This window comes from Giraffa tippelskirchi, chromosome 13 (genome assembly GCF_054371585.1).
Source record: "Giraffa tippelskirchi isolate mGirTip1 chromosome 13, T2T-mGirTip1v1.2.pri, whole genome shotgun sequence".
Taxonomy (NCBI): domain Eukaryota; kingdom Metazoa; phylum Chordata; class Mammalia; order Artiodactyla; family Giraffidae; genus Giraffa; species Giraffa tippelskirchi.
The window spans coordinates 24,888,045-24,907,299 of NC_137287.1; the positions used below are offsets into that span (position 1 = coordinate 24,888,045).

At 45.3% G+C, this 19,255-nt stretch overlaps 1 protein-coding gene across 3 annotated transcripts in view; it reads left to right on the top strand.

The window, feature by feature from the left end:
* The window catches only part of SYT17 (synaptotagmin 17), an 89,333-nt gene extending 76,977 nt beyond the window's left edge, over positions 1–12,356 (top strand). For all 3 annotated transcript variants that reach the window (XM_081560839.1, XM_081560841.1, XM_081560840.1), the window contains one exon: positions 10,914–12,356. In XM_081560839.1, coding sequence (XP_081416965.1) covers positions 10,914–11,110 — 197 coding nt within the window. In that variant the 3' untranslated portion in view covers positions 11,111–12,356. The remainder of the gene's footprint in view (positions 1–10,913) is intronic.
* Positions 12,357–19,255: the final 6,899 nt, after the last annotated feature.

The following is a 19,255-nucleotide window of genomic DNA, read 5'->3' on the forward strand; positions in this document are numbered from 1 at the left end:
AAAAGAATATGATCTACCTGGTTTTAAAGAAAAACCTGAAACAGCTTCTAGGTCTCAGGGAGAAGAAAAAAAGAGGTATTTGCAGGCTGTTGGTTCCAGGCTTACTTCCAGTCCCAAACTCTGTGGATGCTCAGGCCCCTTATACCAAATGGTGGGGTACGCTCAGCCTCTACGTCCACAAACGCAGGGGACCAACTGAAATTTGAGGAGGTTTTGCAGAAGTTGAATGGGTACCACATTTGAGGCATGTCAGTGCTGACCCGTGGGGAGGGGGAAGGAGAGGAAACAGGGACATGTAGACTGCTTTGGGTTCCCCCAAGAGCTAAGTCACATCAGCTTGATGAAGCGTGGGGATCCCTCTCCAGTGAAGAGTTTGGGAAGACTGTGGAACAGCGAGGATGGGTTTTGGTCTCTTAGTGCAGTTTTTTCAGAAACAGGGGAGCAGCTCCACTCAGCACCCAAGGTGTGGCTTTCAGGGAACAGTGACGAGGTGGGGTTCCATGAGTGGGGCCCTCCCTGCTTATGGGGGCATCACCTTGTGAACCAAGCATGCAAAGTGGGGAGTAGCCAAGTCTGCTCCTGCTGGTAAAAGATCAAGATTTTTTTTTTTTTCCATTTGCAGTGTTTATCACACCCACACTCTTAAGTCATCCAGCTTCCCTTCCAGAACCGTCTGCCTTGGCAAACTGAATTAGCAACCAAGAGTTTAGCTCTTTCAGGAAAGAACAAAATCGTTTTTACAGCAAATATCAACATGTGCAAGCCTCATCTTGCCCCTGACTCACTCGGGACACCTAGATGTTGACTGGAGCAGGAATCTCCCTGCACCTCTGGGCCTTGGTCTCCCCAGCTGTAAAATGGGCCGATGACAGCAGCTGCTTTAGAGCAGTGGTTCTCAGCGGAAGGGGAGGGGGTGGATTACGTTTGGCCGTGTCTGGAGTTGCTTTGGGTTGTCACAGCTGGGAGAGGACTGCGAGTGGCGTCCAGTAGGCAGAGGCCGGGGCGCTGCAGGGCATCCTGCAGTGCTCAGAACAGCCCCCCATCACAGAGGGTGATCTGGCTCCACATGTCAGCAGTGCAGAGGGTGGGAAATGCCACCCTAGAGGCTTGGTGTGAAGATTAAGTGAGTTAATCCAGGTGATGTGCTTAGTCCTGGGCCATATACATAGCAGGTGCTTCACAAAGGAGTGGTACTCTCCACGCTCCTTCAGAGCCTTAATCCTCTCATCTTGCTTTGGTTTGCCTGTTGGGTTTTCCTCACCTGCATGGCCATGGTGACTGGCACCACAGAGGCAGATATGTTGGTGATTCTGTAGAGAGAAATTCCAGAAAGTGTAATGTGCTGGTTGTGTCCACTCCCCATCTGAGGCTAGATAGAGATGGACTTCAGTGACTCACTGGTCCACACAGAGGGCAATGCTCGGAGACTGTGGCTGTCAGGGTGTTTGAGGTCTGTCGAGATTGGAGGGAGAGCAGTGTGACAGCTCAGAGCATGTTCCTGGCACAGCTGGTGCTCTCCTGTAATTAGGCAGGGAGGAGAAGTAAAGGGGTTTGAGTAAATTTTCTACTTCCCAAACGCTTGCCACTTACACTTTAAAAAAGGCTTTAAAGTTTTAACTGTTTGATAGAAAACTGTACTTCATTTGACCCATTAACCTGGACACTGACCCTTCTTACAGATTCAGAATCTTAAATTATAAAAATAAATGATCACATGATGCTTAACATCATTAAAACAAATAACCCACTCAGAAAGTGGGCAGAAGACCTAAACAGATATTTCTCCAAAGAAGACATACAGATGACCAATAGACACATGAAAAAAATGTTAACATCACTAATTATTAGAGAAATGCAAAATCAGAACTACAAGGAGATATCACCTCACACAAGCGAGAGTGGCTAACATTAAAAAAGCCACAAATTATAAATGCTGGAGAGGGTGTGGAGAGAAGGGAACCCTCCTTCACTGTTGGTGAGAGTGTAAATTGGTACAGCCACTATGGAGAACAGTATGAAGGTTTCTTAAAAAACTAAAAACAGAGCTAACATACTCCTGGGCATATGTCAGAGAAAAACATGATCTGAAAGGATACATGCATCCCAATGTTCATTGCAGCACTGTTTACAATAGCCAAGACATGGAAGCAATCTAAATGTCCATCAACAGAAGAACGGGTAAAGAAGATGTAGCACATATATACAGTGGAATATTTGTTGTTGTTTAGTTGCTCAGTCGTGTCCAGCTGTTTGTGACCCCATGGACTGCAGCACGCCAGGCTTCCCTGTCTTTCACCATGTCCCGGAGCTTGCTCAAACTCATGTCCATTAAGTTGGTGATGCCATCCAACCATCTCATCCTCTGTCATCCCTTTCTCCTCCTGCCTTCTAGTTTTCCCAGCATCAGGGTCTTTTCTAATGAGTCAGCTCTTCGCATCAGGTGGCCAAAATATTGGAGCTTCAGCTTCAGCATCAGTCCTTCCAATGAATATTCAGGATTGATTTCCTTTAGGATTGACAGGTTGGATCTCCTTGCCAACACTGCAGTTCAAAAGCATCAATTCTTCAATACTGAGCTTCTTTATGGTCCATACATGACTACTGGAAAAACCATAGCTTGGACTATATGGACCTTTATCGGCAAAGTAATCTCTCTGCTTGGAAGTCTTCATTCTAATCCCAAAGAAAGGCAATGCCAAAGAATGCTCAAACTACTGCACAATTGCACTCATCTCACATGCTAGTAAAGTAATGCTCAAAATTCTCCAAGCCAGGCTTCAGCAATACGTGAACCGTGAACTTCCAGATGTTCAAGCTGGTTTTAGAAAAGGCAGAGGAACCAGAGATCAAATTGCCAATATCCGCTGGATCATCGAAAAAGCAAGAGAGTTCCAGAAAAACATCTATTTCTGCTTTATTGACTATGCCAAAGCCTTTCACTGTGTGGATCACAATAAACTGTGGAAAATTCTGAAAGAGATGGGAATACCAGACCATCTGACCTGCCTCTTGAGAAACCTGTATGCAGGTCAGGAAGCAACAGTTAGAACTGGACATGGAACAACAGACTGGTTCTAAATAGGAAAAGGAGTATGTCAAGGCTGTATATTGTCACCCTGCTTATTTAACTTATATGCAGAGTACATCATGAGAAACGCTGGGGTGGAAGAAACACAAGCTGGAATCAAGATTGCCGGGAGAAATACCAATAACCGAAGATATGCGGATGACACCACCCTTATGGCAGAAAGTGAAGAAGAACTAAGGAGCCTCTTGATGAAGGTGAAAGAGGAGAGTGAAAAAGTTGGCTTAAAGCTCAACGTTCAGAAAACTAAGATCATGGCATCTGGTCCCACCACTTCATGGGAAATAGATGGGGAAACAGTGGAAACAGTGTCAGACTTTATTTTTTTGGGCTCCAAAATCGCTGCTGATGGTGATTGCAGCCATGAAATTAAAAGACACTTCCTCCTTGGAAGGAAGGTTATGGCCAACCTAGATAGCATATTTAAAAGCAGAGACATTACTTTGCCAACAAAAGTACATCTAGTCAAGGCTATGGTTTTTCCAGTGGTCATGTATGGATGTGAGAGTTGGACGGTGAAGAAAGCTGAGCACAGAAGAATTGATGCTTTTGAACTGTGATGTTGGCGAAGACTCTTGAGAGTCCCTTGGACTGCAAGGAGATCCAATCAATCCATCCTAAAAGAGATCAATCCTGGGTGTTCACTGGAAGGACTGATGTTGAAGCTGAAACTCCAATACTTTGGGCACCTCATGCGAAGGGTTGACTCATTGGAAAAGACCCTAATGCTGGGTAGGATTGGGGGCGGGAGGAGAAGGGGAAGACAGAGGATGAGATGGTTGGATGGCATCACCGACTCGATGGACATGGGTTTGGGTAGACTCCGGGAGTTGGTGATGGACAGAGAGGCCTGGCATGCTGCAATTCATGGGGTCGCAAAGAGTCAGACACGACTGAGCGACTGAACTGAACTGAATCTCTCTGCCTTTTAATGTTCTGTCTAGGATTGTCATAGCTTTTCTTTCAAGGAGCAGGTGTCTTTTAATTTCATGGCTGCAGTCACCATCTGCAGTGATTTTGGAGTCCAAGAAAATAAAATCTGTCACTGTTTCCATTGTTTCCCCATCTATTTGCCATGAAATGATGGGACCAGATGCCATGATCTTAGTTTTTTCAATGTTGAGTTTTTCAATGTTGAGCTTTTTCACTCTCCTCTTTCATCTTCTTCAAGAGGCTCTTTAGTTCCTCTTGCTTTCTGCCATAAGGGTGGTGTCATCTGCATGTCTGAAGTTATTGATATTTCTCCCGGCAATCTTGATTCCAGCTTGTGCTTTATCCGGCCCAGCATTTTGCATGATGTACTATGCATGTAAGTTAAATAAAGAGGGTGACAATATACAGCCTTGATGTACTCCTGTCCCAGTTTTGCACTAGTCTGCTGTTCTATGTTGGGTTCTAACTGTTACTTCTTGACCTGCATACAGGTTTCTCAGGAGACAGATAAACTAGTCTAGTTCTCCCATCTCTTTAAGAATTTTCCACAGTTTGTTGTGATTCACACCATCAGAGGCTCTAGCACAGTCAATGAAGCAGAAGTAGATGTTTTTCTGGAATCTCTTGCCTTTTCTATGATCCAACAGATGTTGGCAGTTTGATCTCTGGTTCCTCTGCCTTTCTAAATCCAGCTTATACATCTGAAATTTCTCCATTCACGTACTGTTGAAGCCTGGCTTGGAGGATTTTGAGCATGACCTTGCTAGCATGTGAAATGAGTGCAGTTGTGCAGCAGTTTGAACATTCTCTGGCATTGCCTTTCTTTGGGATTGAAATGAAAACTGACCTTTTCCAGTCCTGTGGCTACTGCTGAATTTTCCAAATTTGCTGACGTGTTAACTACAGCACTTTAACAGAATCATCTTTTAGGATTCTGGAATAGCTCAGCTGGAATAGCTGATTCCATCAGCTGCAATAGCTGATCCCATCAGCTGGAAGAGCTCATTCCATCACCTCCATTAGCTTTGTTCATAGTGATGCTTCCTAAGGCCTAATGTGACTTCACACTCCAGGATGTCTGGCTCTAGGTGAGTGATCACACCATCGTGGTTATCTCGGTCATTAAGATCTTTTTTATATAGTTCTTCTGGGTATTCTTGCCACCTTTTCTTAATATCTTTTGCTTCTGTTAGGTCCATACCATTTTTTTTTCCTTTATTGAGCCCATCTTGTGTGAAGTATTCCCTTGGTATCTCTAATTTTCCTGAAGTGATCTCTAGTCTTTCCCATTCTATTGTTTTCCTCTATTTCTTTGCATTGTTCTCTTAGGAAGGCTTTTGGTGGAATATTACTCAGCCATTAAAAGGAATGAAATAATGCCATTTGCAGCAACCTGGATGGACCTAGGGGCTCAGAGACGCCCCCCATAACAGCGAACCATCAGAGTGTCATACCGAGTGACGTAAGTCAAACAGAGGAGAGATATCACAGGACATCCCTTATAAAGGGAATCTAAAAAATGATACAAGTGAACTTACTTACAAAACAGAAATAGACTCACAAACTTAGAAAATGAACTTATAGTTTCCAGGCAGAAGGGATCTTTAGAAGGGATCTTTAGAAGGGATGGTTAGAGTTTGGGATGGACACCTACACACAGCTTTATTTAAAATGGATAACCAACAAGGACATATTATATTAATATAGCACATGGAACTCTGCTCTGTGTTATGTGGCAGCCTGGATGGGAGGTGGGTTTGGGGGAGAATGGATACATGTATATGTATGACTGAGTCTATTCCTTATTCACCTGAAATTGTTACAACATTGTTAATTGGCTATACCCCAGTACAACATAAAAAGTTCGAATAAATAAATAAATGATCACACAGTGACTATCCCTGGACTCTATGAAGGAGGAAAGGATTGTTTGCCCCTTCACCAAATGGCCCTGTTCTGTACTTTTTTAAGTTCTGGTATCTGTCTGGTAGTCACGGTCCACTAAATTGATTAAAATTACTCCAGATGGGGAAAGCAGATGACCAAGTATATTTGAATTATGTCTAAATTTATGAAGAGTAAATAAGATCTAAGAGAAAACGTGAGGCTCCCTCTGCACAGGTTTTGTGCATGGACTTTGTAACATCTATGCCTCTTTAAAAATTGAAGTATAGTTAATTTGCAATGTTATGCTAATTTCAAGTGTACAGCAAAGTGATTTAGTTATACACAGACACACACATTCTTTTTGATTATTTTCCACTATAGGTTATTACAAGATATTGAGTATAGTTCCCTGTGCTATACAATAGGTCCTTGTTGACATCTGTGCCTTTTTGTCACCCTCTGGATTATTCAGGTTGTTCAGAAAATCCCTCCATATGATGAGGATAAATTAGAGCGTATACATTGTGCAGATATATACTAATGATGGCAATAAAAATGAGTCCCCCATAACAGTGGGGATATTTGGGGTGCCTCACAATAAAATTTCTAGATATTATTGTTTTTGAAAAGGAGAAATATAGGGACCTAGTTATGAGGAATTCACTTCATGTACAGGGTGTTTTTTTTGCTGCAAATACTGTATGTTACCACCAGCTCGCTCAGTGACTTGGCTTCTTTATGTACAGGGTGGAGGGGGGCAAGGATATCTAGCCTCCTGTCTCTGAGCCGCTCTCTGGATTCAATCAATATCCAGTATAATTCCCTATGCTCTCCACCAACACAATCCCTGGAATTGGCAGAGATGGCAAACTTGATGTTCTCCCAGGCAACATTTATGATAGAAGTCATTAGTTTTATTCAGGGTATTATAATTTGCATTTTAAATGTTTGGTTTTTAAAAGACTGTTAAGATTGCCATAACTTTTCCAAGTGATTTGCAAGTCCCGAAGTCTGCCAGTTAGCTCAGATGGCCGTAGCAACAACTGCTTCCCGTCAGAAAGGCTGAATCACTGAAGAGCGACCACCCTTCAAGAGCTGAATGATTCACCAAGCCAAGTTACTTTGCACATTGGGATAAGAAGCGTAGGCTATCAGATTTCCGTTCATACTTCTGCCCCTTCTGCTGATTTCGATGTAGATTCTCTAATATAGGCTTATTTTTTTCCTTTGTTTTTTTTCCCCAAAATTGTATATTCTTGTTAGAAGTTCAAACTGTACATACTTATATAATAAGTACAGAAAGTAGAAAGTTCTGTTTCCCCTCCCTAGAGAGAGCTACTCTTAACAATTGTGTGAATAGTCTTCCAGATATTGTTTTCTAGTCTATATTTTGGGTTGACCAAAATGCTCATTTGGGTTTTTCCATACAATCTTATGGAAAAAGCTGAACGAACTTTTTGGCCAACTCAATATCCCTTTTTTTTTTTTAAAGCAAAAAGAGATTGTGTTTACATATACTGTTTTGCAACTAGATTTTGTCTCCTAGCAATATGTCTTGGAGACGTTTCCATCTTGTATATATAGGTCTGTCTCATTTTTAACCATGATGCTGGTTTCCACGGTATTGTCACATCAGAAATTATTAGTCCTCTCCAGTCTTCGTCTTGGTGCTCCCAAAGGTGATCCTAAGACAAGATTTGGGTGCAAGCAGGCTACTAGGAAGGTGATCCCAGGAAACGCTGATAAGAGATTGGGCAAGTGAGACCAGAAAGGGAGTCAGGCCAGTGAAGGATGATCCATGAGTGGGTAACTGGAGCTTGGGAGGCAAGACCACTGTCAGGTTCATTGATTCTCCAAGACTCACAGAACTTGGAAAAGCTGTTATACTCATGGTTACAGTTCATTGCAGTGAAAGGATACAGACTCAAATCAGCAAAAGGCAGAGTCCAGGAGAGACCAGGCATGAGTTATAAATGTCACGTGGACAGCATTTCATTCTCCCAGTAACAACGTGTGGCAGCATGCTCAGAGGATCACCAAACAGGGAAGGTCACTGAAGCCTTCATGTCTAGAATTTGGATTAGGGGTCAGTCGTGCAAGCATGGCTGACAGTCTGGGTGGCTGACCCTAGTCCCCAGCCTTTTCTGAGGTCAAGTTGCTGTTGTGTGGCCCAAGGCCCCTACGAAAGTCACATGGTCAGCATACACTGGCATGTCCCAGGCAGAGAGCAGTGGGCGCTTACGGTAGGATGCCAGCAACAAAAGCTAAGGGTAGCCTCCAGGGTGGGCAGGATATCAACAGCCTCAGTCACAGTTCCTCATGAAGTGTTTTTGTTGTTTCCATTTTTCGCACTCACAAATGATGTTCTAGAAGAGGGATTGGCAAACGTCTTTGTAAAGGACCAGATAGTAAATATTTTCAACTTTGAAGGCCACACAGTCCCTCTTGCAGCTACTCAACTCTGCTGCTGTAGCACAAAGGCAGCTACAGGCATTGTGTGAACAAACGGATTTGACTGGGTTCCAGTAAAACTTTATTTACAAGAAACAGGTACAGACCAGGTTTGGCTTGAGGGCTCCAGTTTGTCAGTCCCTGCTACGGTGGATAATTCTTTTATGTGTATCTTTGTCCCTTCATGCAGGTAATTCTATGGGACAGCTCTCTGGAGGTAGAATTGCTGGGTCTTAAGCAATGACATTCTTATTTTGAGCAGATACTCTGCCCAAAAGTTGAAACTGCTTCCTCTTTCACCAACAGTACCTGAGAACATTTGAGATTTCTTTTCTTAAAATCACTTCCCAAAGAAGCAAAACCAACACTCACTTACTAGGCTGTTTCTGCGTTTTTGTTCTTGAGTTTTGGAGAGGCAGAGGAAGATAGAGCATTTTATCCCCAGGGAAAAAGTCCAAATGGGGCCTGAAATGGTCTCCTGATATCTTGCTTTAGATGTGAGGCCTACAGGGAAAGGGACTCTGGTAACTTGTTTGCATTTGGTGAAAATTTAACCTTCCATTCCCCACAAGGTGTGGTTCAAGAGTCCTGCATGTTGCCTATTCAAAAAAGTTGTGCTTCTTTGTTTTTTCAGATGCATCAGAGAGCTTCTCAGCAATTTTCTTTATTAAGCAAAGATTCTATTCCTAACTTTTCTCTTCTGTAAGGGGTTTCCCTATGCATAGTGACCCCTTTATCAGATATACGAAAAATGAACATGGTCCAATTTTTGTTCATGGAGCTGATGGGTACAGGACACTGTTGATGGAGATGTCACTTAGCCCAGTTCACTCTTGGTCTTTTGGGGCTTAAAACAATGGATAGAGTTTTTGTTTTTCCACTTTTCTATTTTTCCTCTTATTTTTATCATTTAGAATTCTTGATGTGAATCCCACAGAAGAGAACAGAGATTTGTTAGCATTCAGTCTCTGTTTTGGGTTGCATATTTTAGCTGGTTTGTTTGATAATGGGCACCCCTTCTGGGATCCAGCTCGCCTGTACTCTGCTCACGCTGGGTGAATCTTTGATAGTCCCCATTCTGTAGTCCTTCATTTATAACACAGACAAACACAGCCTGCTTTTCCATCAGCGAGATGGCATGCCCTGACTCCCCACATGCAGATAAGGAATTAGGCAGAACTCGGCTGGGAAGATAAATCAAGCTATCTCATTAGGCTTGAAAGACACGAATTAAGCTTGCATGGGAATTAACAGCCTTCCGAAGGAACATGCAGTGCAACAAAGGGAGAAGAAATTGCCAGAGCCCTTTCTCTCAGGAACCTTGCCTCTGCAGCCTGTCTCTTTCATAAAGGTCAACAGGTAGAAATTGAGGATTGAAAGAGCAGTGTACTGTTTGTTGAGCACTTAGTAAGTGCCAAGGCTGCACTTACTAAGAAGAGGGTGGCAGAGGATGAGATGGTTAGAAAGCATCACCTACTCAGTGACCATGAATTTGAGCAAACTCTGGGAGACAGTGAAGGACAGGGAAGTCGGGCGTGCTACAGTCCATGGGGTTGCAAAGAGTCGGACACAACTTAGCAACCAAACAACATTAAGTGCCAGACACTGTTAAGTGTGCATTATCTCACTGCAGGCTCCTAAGGTAGTTAAGATTCCCGTGTAACCGAGGAGGAAACTGAGTGTCAGAGGGGCTCCTTTGCTTGTCTCAGGGGTCCCAGAGCTGTCGAATGCCAGAGCCAGGATTCACTCTTTGAGACCCCATGGGCTGTATAGTCCATGGGATTCTCCAGGCCAGAATACTGGAGTTGGTAGCCTTTCCAAACTTCGCCAGGGCATCTTCCCAACCCAGGGATTGAATCCAGGTCTCCCACATTGCAGGCAGATTCTTTACCAGCTAAGCCACAAGGGAAGCCCAAGAATAATGAAGTGGGTAGCCTATCCCTTCTCCAGGGGATCTTCCCAACCCAGGAATCGAACCGGGGTCTCTTGCATTGCAGGCGGACTCTTTATCAACTAAGCCAGGAAGGAAGCCCTAGGATTCACCTAGGATGTCTGTTCTCATGGCCGACAGCTTAACCAGGTGGTTCTTATCTGGGGTGAATTGACCCCCCAGAGATACTGGGCCATGTGTGGGGATTTGGGGATTGTGACCGCTGGGTGGGGGTGCAAATGGCAGCTGGTGGGTGGAGGCCTGAGGTGCTGCTGGACAGCCTACAGTGCACAGGCTGCCGCCACAGAGAATTATCCAGCACCCCCCCGTGTCAGCAGCATGGGCTTCAGAACCTGGTTCAAGCACTCAGCTGGACTCCAGTGGTGGCTGGTGGTACCCGGCTGTCATGCCCTGAGGGCAGCGTGGTGAGGCTGCAGGGTCAGAGGTTAGAGGCTGCAGGGTCAGAGGTTAAAAGTTGCAGCCAAGGGACTCATGGGAGGGTGAGGAGGGAATCAGGGACTTCTCAGGGGTTAAAAGAAACAGTATCCTGAAAACAAGGGCTCGCGCCTGCCATCGAGGCATAGGAGACTAACGCCTCTGTCCTGCCCCCCCTGCCTCTCTGGTTAGTGTTCGGCCATAACATGAAGAGCAGCAACGACTTCATCGGGAGGATCGTCATCGGCCAGTACTCCTCTGGCCCCTCGGAATCGAACCACTGGCGGCGGATGCTCAGCGCCCACCGCACGGCCGTGGAGCAGTGGCACAGCCTGCGGTCCCGGGCGGAGTGTGACCGCGTGTCCCCTGCCTCACTGGAGGTGACCTGAGGGCTGCGGGGACGGCAGCTGTCGTCTGTGGAAAAAAGGAAGAAAACTTAGGACAAAAAAAAACATGCCATATGTGTATACTGTCCCATCCACACACACACACACCCATATACACCCAACTCCTCTCAGAACTGAGAGGACGCTGACTATTGATCACATACTGGCCGCCCTTGAGAAGCGAGGCCTGAGAACTTTCCAGAAGCCCCATGCTTCCATCAGCCGCGAGCTGAGCGGGCTCTGCCATGAGACTTATGGGCAGTGCTTGCTCTCGTGGATCCTTCTGCCCCAAAATGCACTTTCAACCCTCAGGCCAGAGAAAAGACCTCCCCAAGGGTGCCAACGTCCACTGAGATGAAGTTTTCCAAGAGTCTGGCCAGTGTCTCAGAGTCGGACACGACTGAGTGACTGACACTTTCACTTCACTTTCACTTTGGCCAGTGTCGGGAGGCCTGACCCCCAGACCCAAAATGTGCACCCACTGGGTGACTCCCAAACAGTCTGCTGTTCCCAGAGGTTCCTCAAACCTGCTACCTTTCCCCCAACATGTAAGTACTTTGTCTTCTCTTTAGTGGGTGTGATAAATAGATTAGACTATTTGAAGAAACCAAATGGCAACAAAAAATATTCCGGCGTCAGAAGCCTCTCCTGGCTTCACTGAACCCGTCCTTGTGTTAGCTTCTCCCTGGGGACTCCCCGTGGGTATGCGTGTGGATGTTCTGGCGTGTGTGCCCTCAGGTGAGTGTGTGTGTGTGTGTGTGTGTGCCTGTGTGGCCCCTCGGTGAGCAAGGCGCTGGCCAGGACCTCAGGCCTGAGCACTCCTTCTGTCTGCCTTGCCCGTCAGTGAAGTTTCACCCACCGCCCTCCTGTGTGTCAAGACCCCACCTTCAGTAACACTAGCGGGTGTGAATAGCAAGTTAATAGAATATGCTAGAGCAGAAGTAACATTTTTTGACCAGATCATGGTGATTGTGACTCACAGAAGACCTGCGGAGGAGGGTTACATGGAATAAAAAGGCCACCACGCCCACCACGCCCCCCTCCAAGAGTCTCCCTCCTTGTCACACTCTGAGGGTCTCGCTATGTTTTGTGTGTGAACCAAAGTCACTTCTCTCGTGCTAAGAAATTAATGTAGTTAGACTAGATCTCTCTCTCTGTTGGATGCTTCCGTATCTTTTCCCACAGCATATTGTCTGGTATAATGGGGAGCTATTTATTGAAATTAAAGATTATTTATTTGTGCCATGCATTTGAGTTATCTTTTTCTTCATGAACATGGGCGTGGAGGGTAGGAGGGTATTTCAGTTACTGTCTCTGTGTAAAAACTCAAAGCACTGGTGTTTATTGTACTCACAGATCTCATGGGTCCAGAATTCAGACCAGGCACAGGGATGGCTTGTCCCTACCTCATGATACTTAGGGTCTCAGCTGGAACACTCGGGGGCCACAGTGGGTATAACCAGACAGCCAGTCATGCTGGACATTGTTGGTAAGACTCGTGTGTGGTCCAGGCAGGAAGAACAGTTAAAACGTTAAGGTAAATTCATCTGACAACTGACAGGGGAACTTGTGTAAAAGAAGATAAGGATTTATGTTAGGTCCCTCCTGTTGCAAGCAACAGGAAATTAACACCAAATTGTTTAAGCAACAAAGGAAGTCCTGGCTTTAGGCATAGCTGGATCCAGGGGCTCAAATGAAGTAATCAGGGCATTGTTTATCACTCTGTCTCCTGGACAGGCTTTCCCCATTCAGGGAGCATCATGGTTACCAGCAGCTTAATAATTTCCACTCATACTCATCATTAAGACCCAGCTTCAATTGCCAAGACAGAAATGACAGCTCCTTCCTGTCCTCTCCACAAGAAGCTTTTATTTCTGTTTAACTTTTGTAACAACAACTACCTCTAATTGAGGCCTTACTGGGTGCTAAGCCCAGTGCCGGCACATCCTTATTTAATTTTCACAACAACCTCTTGACAAAGGAGCTATTATTATCCCCATTTTCCAGGTGAGGAAAATAAGAGGTTTTTTTTTCTATAAAACTGTTCACTTGTTCAGGACAAGATCCATGGCTACTTAGCTTTCTATTGACCGTGCCCAGTAAAAGGGGCTTGACCTAGGTACACCTCGTGGGCTGAGATGGCTCCACTCCTGGCCGCATTGGGCTTACCAGGGTCCCCTCATGGGTCCTCTGGTACCTCCCACTCTGGAGTGGAGGTGGCGTGAAGGTCAAGGAGGAAAGAGGGAGGTTGCCTTAGGTTATGTTTCTAAGGAGAGAAAAGGAGAAGCTTTTCCTTCTTTATAAAACAGCTTCCTTCCCATGGTCGCACAGAAGAGGAGAAAAATATGAGAGAACAAACAGAATGAGGGAAGACAGGACTAGAGATGAGGTTACACGGTGACTGGCTTTGGAGCCAGAGAAGCCATGGTTCAGAGCTCAGGCCCAGCACTCCCTGCCCGCGCCCTCATCAAGTCTCAGAGCTGCTCTGGGCTCCAGTTTCCTCATTATCTTACGTGGGGCACTTGAGAAGCTGATGTTGAGGCAAGGACGTGGGTTCAGTTCAGTTCAATTTCGTTGCTCAGCCACGTCTGACTCTTTGGACCCCACAGACTGCAGCACACCAGGCATCCCTGTCCATCACCAGCTCCCGGAGCTTGCTCAAACTCATGTCCATCGAGTCGGTGATGCCATCCAACCATCTCATCCTCTGTCATCCCCTTCTCCTCCTGCCTTCAGTCTTCCCCAGCATCAGGATCTTTTCCAATGAGGCAGCTCTTCGCATCAGGTGGCCAAAGTATTGGAGTTTCAGCTTCAGCATCAGTCCTTCCAATGAATATTCAGGACTGATTTCCTTTAAGACTGATGGGTGCAAGGACTTGGGTGTGATGGCTTATTTGGGAGGTGACCCCTGAAATCAAACAGAAGGATAAGTCAAGGGAAAGAGGAACACCATCAAAGCCTGCTTTAACTGGCATTGTGGGCAGCTAGGACTCAAGTCATGCTGGGGACCCACATATTAATAAAATACACTTGAGAGTGACTGCTACAGGGAAGCTGGACTTTTCAACTACTGCATCTTATTATTGCTCAGGGCTTGAGGGGTGTCCCTGTTGGCATTCAATGTTTGGCACTTTAGCACTGTCCTGTTGGGCTGAGCCAACTTGGGTAGCATAGAGGACTCCCCAGGCAGAGAACGAGAGTGTACTCGAGCAGGTGAGCTGTCGCTGTGTGCGGTCCAGCCCACCGCAGCCTCTTGGGCACTCTGGTGACTGAGGGTTGCAAGCAGGGCATCCCCAGCACCTGCTGCCCTCATTTCCAATAACCGGAGGGCTGACTAAGCACCATGCCAAGTGCTAAATGTCTCATTTCATCCTCCTGCAGCAACCCACGTGGGAGATGTTGTTACTTCCCTCTTATAAATGAGGAAGCTGAGGCTTCATGAGATTAAGTGATGAGTAAGCAGTGGAGCTAGAATGCCAGCCCAGGCCTGGCTGACTCTAGAGCCTGGTGTGAGCGAAACTGTATCTCCCCCAAGCTCGTGTACTGAAGCCTTAACCCCCACAACCTCATCGTGTGACTGTGTTGAGAGATGGGGCTCCTTAAAGGTGATTCAGGTTAAATGAAATCATCAGGGTGGGCCCTGATCCAATACAACTGGTGTCCTTACATTAAGGGGAGATGAGGACACAGAGACAGACATGCACTGAGGGAAGACGATGTGCGGAGACATGGGCAGAAGATGGCATCTACAAGTCTAGGAGAGAGGCCTGGAGACCCAGGCCTAGGACAGCACCTTCCCAGGAACCACTTCTGCCAACACCTGGACTTGGGCCTTCTGGCCTCCAGAACTGTGAGGCAGTGAAGCTGTGCTATTTGGGCCACCCCATCTCTGGAACTTTGTTGCAGCAGCCCCAACACTTATTCAGAGCTGGTGTGGCTGACCACTGTGCTGGACTGTCTCATCTGAAAATAGGATGACAGTTTCTATCCCGCAAGGCTGCGGGTGGTGTGAGGGTGAGCCAGGATAATGCCGGCAAGGTCTTAACACACCACACTTGTTGGCTGTTCCTACTGGACACGCATGGGGCAGTATTTGCTGATTATAGACAGAACAGCAGAAGCACAGGTGCCACAGCTGTCCACGTCTCCTGATTCCTTTCCTTTCTGGGTGGTCTGTCTTCCACTGCCAATGGGATCGCTTTCCTTTTTTCAGGGTCAAAAATACTGTTTAAAATAATTAGGAATGAGCAAAAATTTTAAACTTATGCCTAGAAAAAAGACTGGAAGACATTGCCCTGAATGTCGCAGGGGTTATCTTTTGGGAAGTCGTTTTGCTACTCAATTTTATACCTTCCAATTCAGTGTCTTTGAGGGTCCTATAGTGATCTCATGGTAGTTTAACGTATATTGAGCACTTAAGTGTCAGGCATTGTTCTAAGCACTTGTATGAGGGAAGGTATTGATTTGTTCCCATTTTTCATATGAGGAAACTGAAGCTAAGAGGGATTAAATAATCAGTGTGTGGTCACACAGAAGCAGGTCTGAAATTTGAACACAGATACAGATATGCCTGAATTGAAAAGTATGAAATAAACTAGCCTCTACTGTCTCTTTTATACTGGTGGTGAGGAGCAGGGAACTTTATTTTACTTACTAGTAAATAAATAACAATTTTAAAAAGGTAAGAAACTAAAGGAGATGATAGATAGGAAGAAAGAAATAGATCTTTGCTGAACCCACAGGCCACCATGAGCACAGTGGGTGTATGTGGATGTATAGGGTCGAGGGGAGAGTAAAGTCTTTAAGAAACCAGAAAATATATATTGTGTTACAAAGAGACCTCTACAACCTCCAAATGGGAGCAAAGATCCTATATGTTAAGTGAATAAACTGTCTATGTTCTAGACAGTAAACTTGAAGTCTGGAGCAAGGGTTGCAAACTATGGCCTGTGGGCCAAATCCAGCCCACTGCTCTTTTTTGTAAATAAAGTATTACTGGAACCCAGTCAGGCTCATTCCTAAGATTCAGAGTTGTGGCCTGCAAAGCCACTACTATCTGGCTCTTTACAGAAGAAAATTAAGTTGCAGTTATGTAGGATGAATAAGTCTAGAGATCAAAGGTACAGCATGATGGTTATAATTAATAACACAGTACTGAATGCTGGAAATTTGCAAAGAGTAGATTTCAGGTGCACTCAGCACACACAAAAGGAGATGATATGTTAATTAGTTTGCCATACCATTTCACTATATATATATATGTATATCACATCATCATGTTGTACACCTTAAATATATTCTTCTTAAAAGAATTCTTAACACATGAAAAGATGCTCAACATCACTCATTATTAGAGAAATGCAAATCAAAACCACAATGAGGTATCATTTCACACCAGTCAGAATGGCTGATATCCAAAAGTCTACAAGCAATAAATGCTGGAGAGGGTGTGGAGAAAAGGGAACCCTCTTACACTGTTGGTGGGAATGCAAACTAGTACAGCCACTATGGAGAACAGTGTGGAGATTCCTCAAAAAACTGGGAATAGAACTGCCATATGACCCAGCAATCCCACTGCTGGGCATACACACCGAGGAAACCAGAATTGAAAGAGACGCGTGTACCCCAATGTTCATCGCAGCACTGTTTACAATAGCCAGGACCTGGAAGCAACCTAGATGTCCATCAGCAGACGAATGGATAAGGAAGCTGTGGTACATATACACAATGGAATATTACTCAGCCATTAAAAAAAATACATTTGAATCGGTTCTACTGAGATGGATGAAACTGGAGCCCATTATACAGAGTGAAGTAAGCCAGAAAGAAAAACAACAATACAGTATACTAATGCATATATATGGAATTTGAAAGATGGTAACGATAACCCTATATGCGAGACAGAATAAGAGACTCAGATGCATAGAACAATTTTATGGACTCTGAGGGAGAAGGTGAGGGTGGGACGTTCTGGGAGAATAGCATTGAAACATGTATATTAGCATATGTGAAACAGAACACCATTCCTTGTTCGATGCATGAGACAAGGGCTCAGGGCCGGGGCAATGGGATGACCCGGAGGGATGGGATGGGGAGGGAGGTGGGTGGGGGGTCCAGGAAGGGGAACACATATAAACCCATGGCTGATTCATGTCAATGTATGGCAAAAACTATTACAATATTGTAAAGTAATTAGCCCCCAACTAAAATAAATAAATTTATAAAAAAAAAAATAAAAGAAAAGAATTCTTAATTCTTCTTAAAAAATAGAATTTTTAAGAAAGTTTGCTTACCCCTGTCTAGGTAACATGAATGTACATATGACTCCCCAGGGATCTAGTCAAAATGCAGATTCCAATTCAGCAGGTCAGGGCTGGGACCTGAGATTATGCACTTTTAATGAGCTCCCAGGAGATGCCGCCACTCTCGTCCATGAACCACACGCTGGACTGAGCATGTCACAAATACTTGTCACGTTTCCATCAGAGCAGGGTCATGATCCAATTTACCAAAATCTCCAGCCATCACATATTATCAACACGGATCATTTAGGAGGTTTATTTGCCAAATCAAAGGACCCTCCACTTTTCAAAAGCATTTCCAGTGGCCTGTGTCTGATGACCCTCCTTCTCCACCTGGTCCATTCACACCGAGGGTGTTTGACACGCCAGCAGGGGCCCCTGAAGGACAGTCAGCACACCAGATGATGGAGAGTGGGGAAAAAGGATCCCAACTGTCTTCCATTTTTATATTTTTGTATCAACTTTTTAAATAAGTCAATTTAGGGGAGGGCTGTTTTATAACAGATACGGTACATTAGTACAGTATGTTGTATGTGCACATCACTTATATAATAAACATGTCATTTCTAAATGAATAAATGTGCATGCTCCGGAGCACACCCCCACAAAGCTTTGAGGCAAGGGGTAGACAAGAGTTCTGCTGTGGCTGAAAATGGGCCTGGGCTGTGCTCCTAGCATGAGTCAGGCCTTGGCAGGCTTTCAGCCCTGCGTGGGCTGGCAAAGCACGCTATGTGGGCACGAGTTAAAGTTATTCCTCTCAGGCACAGCCGGGTGTTGCAGAAAGAAAGTGAGCGATTGGGACACGTTTGTGCCCTGTGAATGCCAACCACACAAAGTGTCAGGGCACCTGGCTGAGCATTTCGAGAGAGAAAGCGGGGAGTGTTCAAAGAAGGCCAGGTAAAGACCTGCACAGAATCGATGACAATCACAGCAAAATTTGCTATCATGCATTCAACACCTGCTACTTGCCAGCTTCTATGCTGAGTATTACAGACTAATGATCACATTTAAACTTGGTAAGGTAGGGACTGTTATTGGGGGCTTTCCTGGTGGCTCAGACGGTCAAGATTATCTGCCTGCAGTGCAGACCTGATTTCAATCCCTGGGTCGGGAAGATCCCCTGGAGAAGAAAATGGCAACCCACTCCAGTATTCTTGCCTGGAGAATCCCATGGACAGAGGAGCCCGGGGGCTATAGTCCATAGGGTGGCAAAGAGTCGGACACAACTGAGCAACTAACACTTTCAGGTATTGTTATTATCCCCTATTTTATAAAGGAGGAAAGAGAGGCTCAGAGAGGCAGAGTGACTTGCCTGAGGATATAGGAAGACTCCGATTTTTAGAGGTATCAATTCATAAATGCAACGAGATTCCAATGAAACACCATCATTTAAGTTTGAACACACTAGAACCGTACACTAACGATAACATTTGCTTCTCTTTGTTGAACACTTCCTCTACATCAAGAACCTTCTACCAGTGCCTTCTTGAACCTCTACAAGAACTGGGAGGAGGTGCCACCCGACCTTCCTCCTCGCTGCGGGGAATCCAGGGCTCAGAGCTGCGCAGATGAGGTGGGGACCGGCTGAGCCCAAGTGCTGAGGCCCTGCCTGAAGGGGGCACCCTCTGTCAGTTCAGTTCAGTTCAGTCGCTGAGTCGTGTCGGACTCTTTGTGACCCCATGGACTTCAGCACGCCTGGCCTCCCTGTCCATCACCAACTCCTGGAGTTTACTCAAACTCATGTCCATTGAGCTCCGCGAAATTGTTCCCATGAGCAAATGAGGCTTAAGTCTTGTCAGATCTTTAGATTCTCAACAGAGGACAGAAATCTAGACTTACACTTAAA